Here is a 6,683-nt window from a genome sequence, read left to right as displayed (position 1 = left end):
ACAGAAAAGGGGATCGGTGGCAGCTAGTAGACCGGAGACGACGACCGCCGAGCGCCGCCCGAACGGGAAGAGGCACCATCCTCGGCGGGATTCGTAACAGTGTGTGTGTGTGTGTGTGTGTGTTTGTGTGTGTGTGTGTGTGTGTGTGTGTGTGTGTGTGTGTGTGTGTGTGTGTGTGTGTGTGTGTGTGTGTGTGTGTGTGTGTGTGTGTGTGTGTGTGTGTGTGTGTGTGTGTGTGTGTGTGTGTGTGTGTGGTAAGCACAGAGACAGAGGAGGAAGCGAGACATCCCACTTCCTAATTTTTTTCTGGTTCGTATACAGTCAACTAAGCAGACCAGACCCAGCTGCTATGTGCAAAAGAGCTGATCTGACTGGTCAAAAGACCAATTTGTGAGAAAGAATTATCAGAATTGGGCTGCCTGTGTAAACGCAGCCAGGGAACAAGTGCGACTACATTATTAACTTTCACTTCTCTTCAAAGGTCACCTCAATCTTCAATCGTCACCTCAATCGTCACCTCAATCGTCACCTCAATCTTCACCTTCTATAAACTACCTTCCTAGATCTGGCTCATGATGGTGAAGAGGCGTGCGTTCCCTCTACTGATAGCTTCTGCTCTGGCAGTCATGGTCTACGTCATCTTCACATTGCCCAGGTACCGTGAAGCCTCTGCCGTACGATCAAGAAATAAAAGTGCCAAAGGGAAAGCATTGTCTGGGACACACATTTCTGCTGTAGAAATACAACATCTGTCCATGATTCCTCAGGTCACAGCCAGGCAACCACCAGCATCTCTATCCGCACCACATCTCTGACCAGTCCATCACGCCCGTCAACGACACCAAACACTTCATGGTGGGGGCCTACAAGGAACATCGTGTGGAGGGAAGCTCCGTACGCATCATCAGTATCTTCAGACGAGACTCAGTCCAGCCTCTGTACTGTGTGTTCTACTGTGGGACTCACTGGGCTAATGGAACGAAGGCTGAAGTCCAGATGCACTCTGACCACTTTGGTACCTGCTATTTGCTATTTGGTTTGAGCCCTGCACTGACACACCTGAATCAACACCCGAATCAAAGAAATAAGGGGCTTGGTGATTCGCTGATTAGTTTGTTGATTTAGTTTACACTATACAGTAATTATATGTGACTGTTCTATATTGGGATAAAGGTTTCCGCTTCGTGACGACCGACGTCCTTTGTCCGAATCTTCCCGACTGCAACCCGTCACACGTGACCCTCGCCACACAAGCTGACGCCGAACTCGCTCAGAACCAAACCTTCCTCCGCATCCAGAACCTTGTGAAAAGGGAGGAAGAGGAGTTTCAGTTCAACTTCACTGTCTGTTGGTCCAATTTATTTGGCAATTATAACAACGTGCTTCAGGTCACCCAGACTCTGGAGATGTACAAGTGGGTATTGATTGAGTGATTGGTTGATTGATTGATGGATTGCTTGATTGGTTAATTGATGGATTGATTGGTCGATTGATTGCTATGTTGCAGGTTGTTGGGAGTGCAGCATGTTGTGGTGTATAACACCAGCTGTGGACCAGACCTGGAGAGACTGCTACAGAGTTACACACAGGAGGGCTTTGTTGAGGTAGGAATGAATTGATTGGATGGATGGACAGATAGATGGGATTCATTAACTGACTGATTGATTGACTGCAGGTGGTGCCCTGGCCTATCGACCAACACATGAACCCGTCCCGTGGGTGGCTGCCCAGTGAACATGGAGGGGACATCCACTACTATGGCCAGTTGACCACTCTGAATGACTGTGTCTACAGACATATGTATCAGTCACGCTATGTACTGCTGAATGACATCGATGAGATTATAGCTCCGTACCAGCATCAAACCCTGCCCCAGATGATGGATGTACTTCAGAGGCAAAACCCAAAGGTAGGGGGAGGACTCAGGGAAGTACTGTGTATGTGTGTTAAGGTAGATCATTACGTGTGTGTTGTGCATATGTTAGGCTGTGTTTACACAGGCATCCCAATGCAGATTATTTTCCTCAATTATTTGGCACATCTGATACAAATGTGATATTTTCCCAATCACATCAGATCTTCTCACATCAGATATTTTTTTGAATTGATCTAATTGGTCAAAAGACCAATTAGTGAAAAAATATCATATTTGGGCTAACTGTGTAAACGCAGCCATGGAATTTTATCTTTTGAGTTCTGATACCACATTCGTATGTGGTTCTCATCCTCAGTCTGGACACTCAGATCAGAATTGTTGTGCTATGAAGTGTTTGTTTTTGCACGTGACCTGCCATTATCAAGATAACCACCCCAACATTTAAAGGAACAGTGACAGGAAATTCATGAGCATTGCGTTAGCGTGCTATTTCATATGCTACATCAGTGTGAATGTGCAAGTCTGATATGAGTCAAAATACAATAGTGTGGACAGTGACAAAAATAGATCAGATATGAAGGGAAAAAATCTGAATGAATTCTCTCTCTTTCGCCTTCCCTCACTCCACCCTCCATCTCCCCAGGCCGAAGTGTTCCTCATAGAGAACCACATCTTCCCTAAGTCCCAGTTTGAGCCTAGTGGAAGGTTTGAACGGCCCCGCTGGCAGGATGTTCCAGGGATCAACATCATGGAGCACATCTACAGAGAGGAGCCAGACTATCGTATCTACCACCCCTCCAAGATGATAGTACGGCCCAGGTTAGAATCTACCACCCCTCCAAGATGATAGTACGGCCCAGGTTAGAATCTACCACCCCTCCAAGATGATAGTACGGCCCAGGTTAGAATCTACCACCCCTCCAAGATGATAGTACGGCCCAGGTTAGAATCTACCACCCCTCCAAGATGATAGATGGCCCAGAGTAGTATACTAAGAAGCTAGCTAGATATACTCAGGGTTTTCTAAAGCTAGTCAGCTTCAGTTAGGTTCACATTCCAGCTCAGGCTTCATCCCTATTACGACAGTGGATATTGCTTGTCCTCCTGCCGCTCACTCTAGCAGACTTATAGCTGCGCATGCATGTCTCTCGTGTCTAGTCGAACTCCGAACTCTTCAGAGACAACACTGAAACATAAATCCATGGGTGAGTCAAGAAAAGCTATCTTGCAAATTATTCAGGTTATGGAGTGAAAAAGGTCATAAGAAGTGCCGTCTTTCTTGTATTACGTATCGTTCATGCCGTCTTTGGTGTGATTATCAATGCACAAGCACCTTTTCCCCCCTCCAATAAATAAAATAATTTTATAAAGTCATACAAAAGTCATACTGTGAGTGAAGTTTCAAATGCATCCTGTCATTACTAAATGTGTAATATGATAGGTATTTTAATATTACTATTTTTTTTTACACAAAAAAGCATTTGGTTAATACAATATTTAATCAGTGGTCCTCTTCAAATCAAAAGGATTATGGGAACCTGATCTCATTGGTCCTGAACTCACGGCTCAGACATTTCATTCAGGATAAGTAGAGTTAGCCCTGAGTTAGCCTGCCTCGGAGCAGGTTAGTTCCTAAGGATACTTTGCCATAGAAATGTACCTGGATAAAAGGTGAGCCACATTTGTGTGAGTGGTTATCTCGAGTTGAGCTCAGAGTTTGTAGTATAGGGCTCTTGTTAGAATCTACCAACCCTACAAGATGATTGTACGAGCCAGGTTAGAATAGAATACAACCTCTGTCTAACAACCCTAGGGCAGTGGAGCAGACGTCGACCCACTCTGTCTAACAACCCTTCTGTGTCTCTGACCCCAGAGCAGTGGAGCAGACGTCGGTCCACTCTGTCTAACAACCCTTCTGTGTCTCTGACCCCAGGGCAGTGAAGCAGACGTCGACCCACTCTGTCTAACAACCCTTCTGTGTCTCTGACCCCAGGGCAGTGGAGCAGACGTCGACCCACTCTGTCTAACAACCCTTCTGTGTCTCTGACCCCAGGGCAGTGGAGCAGACGTCGACCCACTCTGTCTAACAACCCTTCTGTGTCTCTGACCCCAGGGCAGTGGAGCAGACGTCGACCCACTCTGTCTAACAACCCTTCTGTGTCTCTGACCCCAGGGCAGTGAAGCAGACGTCGACCCACTCTGTCTAACAACCCTTCTGTGTCTCTGACCCCAGGGCAGTGAAGCAGACGTCGGTGCACTCTGTCTAACAACCCTTCTGTGTCTCTGACCCCAGGGCAGTGGAGCAGACGTCGACCCACTCTGTCTAACAACCCTTCTGTGTCTCTGACCCCAGGGCAGTGGAGCAGACGTCGACCCACTCTGTCTAACAACCCTTCTGTGTCTCTGACCCCAGGGCAGTGGAGCAGACGTCGACCCACTCTGTCTAACAACCCTTCTGTGCTGTGTCTCTGACCCCAGGGCAGTGAAGCAGACGTCGACCCACTCTGTCTAACAACCCTTCTGTGTCTCTGACCCCAGGGCAGTGAAGCAGACGTCGACCCACTCTGTCTAACAACCCTTCTGTGTCTCTGACCCCAGGGCAGTGGAGCAGACGTCGACCCACTCTGTCTAACAACCCTTCTGTGTCTCTGACCCCAGGGCAGTGGAGCAGACGTCGACCCACTCTGTCTAACAACCCTTCTGTGTCTCTGACCCCAGGGCAGTGAAGCAGACGTCGACCCACTCTATCTAACAACCCTTCTGTGTCTCTGACCCCAGGGCAGTGGAGCAGACGTCGACCCACTCTGTCTAACAACCCTTCTGTGTCTCTGACCCCAGGGCAGTGGAGCAGACGTCGACCCACTCTGTCTAACAACCCTTCTGTGTCTCTGACCCCAGGGCAGTGGAGCAGACGTCGACCCACTCTGTCTAACAACCCTTCTGTGTCTCTGACCCCAGGGCAGTGAAGCAGACGTCGACCCACTCTGTCTAACAACCCTTCTGTGTCTCTGACCCCAGGGCAGTGGAGCAGACGTCGACCCACTCTGTCTAACAACCCTTCTGTGTCTCTGACCCCAGGGCAGTGGAGCAGACGTCGACCCACTCTGTCTAACAACCCTTCTGTGTCTCTGACCCCAGGGCAGTGGAGCAGACGTCGACCCACTCTGTCTAACAACCCTTCTGTGTCTCTGACCCCAGGGCAGTGAAGCAGACGTCGACCCACTCTGTCTAACAACCCTTCTGTGTCTCTGACCCCAGGGCAGTGGAGCAGACGTCGACCCACTCTGTCTAACAACCCTTCTGTGTCTCTGACCCCAGGGCAGTGGAGCAGACGTCGACCCACTCTGTCTAACAACCCTTCTGTGTCTCTGACCCCAGGGCAGTGGAGCAGACGTCGGTCCACTCTGTGCTGCGTAACTTTGGGCAGACAGTGAAGGTTCCTCCTAACGTGTGTCATATCATCCATGTCAGAGTTCCCCTACGAGGAGAACTGACCAAGGAGGAGCTGCATGAAGACAAGAGGATCTGGGACTATGAGAGACAACTGGTGCCTAATGTAGATAAAGCATTGGAGAAGGCAGGACTACTGCGCTTGTGAATGGATTTGCTTCATGCTGAACCAAACCTGCAGAGAAGTTTAGCCCCACACTTGAATGCTCTTAACCTGTCTAGGACAGACGTTCCGCAAGCGGAAACCCCCCCCCAACATTCCACTGAAAAGGCAGCGCGCGAAATTCAAAAATATTTTTTAGAAATATTTAACTTTCACACATTAACAAGTCCAATACAGCAAATGAAAGATAAACATCTTGTGAATCCAGCCAACATCTCCGATTTTTAAAATGTTTTACAGCGAAAACACAACATATATTTATGTTAGCTCACCACCATATCCAAAAAAACACAGCCATTTTTTCACAGCAAAGATAGCTTTCACAAAACCCACAAATAGAGATAAAATTAATCACTAACCTTTGAACATCTTCATCAGATGACAGTCATATGACATCATGTTACACAATACATTTATGTTTTGTTCGATAATGTGCATATTTATAGCCACAAATCTTGGTTTACATTGGCGCCATGTTCAGAAATGCCTCCAAAATATCCGGAGTAATTACAGAGAGCCACGTGAAATAACAGAAATACTCATCATAAACTTTGATGAAAGATACATGTTTTACATATAATTAAAGATACACTGGTTCTTAATGCAACTGCTGTGTCAGATTTAAAAAAAAATACTTTAGTAAAAAGCACACCATGCAATAATCTGAGACGGCGCTCAGCCATTCTCCGCCATGTTGGAGTCAACAGAAATACGAAATTACATCATAAATATTCCCTTACCTTTGATGATCTTTCATCAGAATGCAGTGCCAGGAATCCTAGTTTCACAATAAATCGTTGTTTTGTTTTATAATGTCCATTACTTCTGTCGAATTAGCAACTTTGGCTAGCATGTGTAGTACACATGTCCAAACACTTGCACAATTGAACGAAAACGTCGAACGAAAACTTCAAAAAGTGATATTACAAGTCGAATAAACTGGTCAAACTCAGTTGAGAATCAATCTTCAGGATGTTTTTATCATATATATCCAATAATGTCCCAACCGGAGCATTTCTTCATGTCTATATAACTCATGGCAAACATGGACATCACATGCCTAGCGTGTGTGGCCAGGAACTGGCAATCTGCCAGACCAGTCACTCCAATAGCTCTCATCCGGCCCCACATCATGCTATTGGCTTCATTCAACGTTCTACTGACTGTTGACATCTAGTGGAAGGCGTATGAAGT

General features: G+C 46.9%; 1 protein-coding gene across 1 annotated transcript; it reads left to right on the top strand.

Annotated features, from left to right (window-relative positions):
- The first annotated feature begins 575 nt into the window (after positions 1–575).
- Positions 576–5,474, top strand: LOC120050780. The gene is made up of 7 exons (XM_038997332.1): positions 576–655; positions 768–1,015; positions 1,174–1,414; positions 1,508–1,604; positions 1,676–1,909; positions 2,520–2,695; positions 5,255–5,474. Exons 1-7 carry the CDS (start codon positions 576–578, stop codon positions 5,472–5,474), a joined length of 1,296 nt encoding a protein of 431 aa, XP_038853260.1.
- Positions 5,475–6,683: the final 1,209 nt, after the last annotated feature.

The sequence above is a fragment of the Salvelinus namaycush genome, chromosome 7 (assembly GCF_016432855.1).
Source record: "Salvelinus namaycush isolate Seneca chromosome 7, SaNama_1.0, whole genome shotgun sequence".
In the NCBI taxonomy this organism is placed as follows: Eukaryota; Metazoa; Chordata; class Actinopteri; order Salmoniformes; family Salmonidae; genus Salvelinus; species Salvelinus namaycush.
This window is presented reverse-complemented; position numbering and strand designations above follow the sequence as displayed.

What these genes read in the sequence shown, in the direction of transcription:
- LOC120050780 (XM_038997332.1), top strand. Translation starts at nt 576, where the DNA reads ATGGTGAAGAGGCGTGCGTTCCCTCTACTGATAGCTTCTGCTCTGGCA. An exon ending in GATGCACTCTGACCACTTTG is followed by an intron (nt 1,016 to 1,173) that starts GTACCTGCTATT and finishes ATTGGGATAAAG; the next exon opens with GTTTCCGCTTCGTGACGACC. An exon ending in CAGACTCTGGAGATGTACAA is followed by an intron (nt 1,415 to 1,507) that starts GTGGGTATTGAT and finishes GCTATGTTGCAG; the next exon opens with GTTGTTGGGAGTGCAGCATG.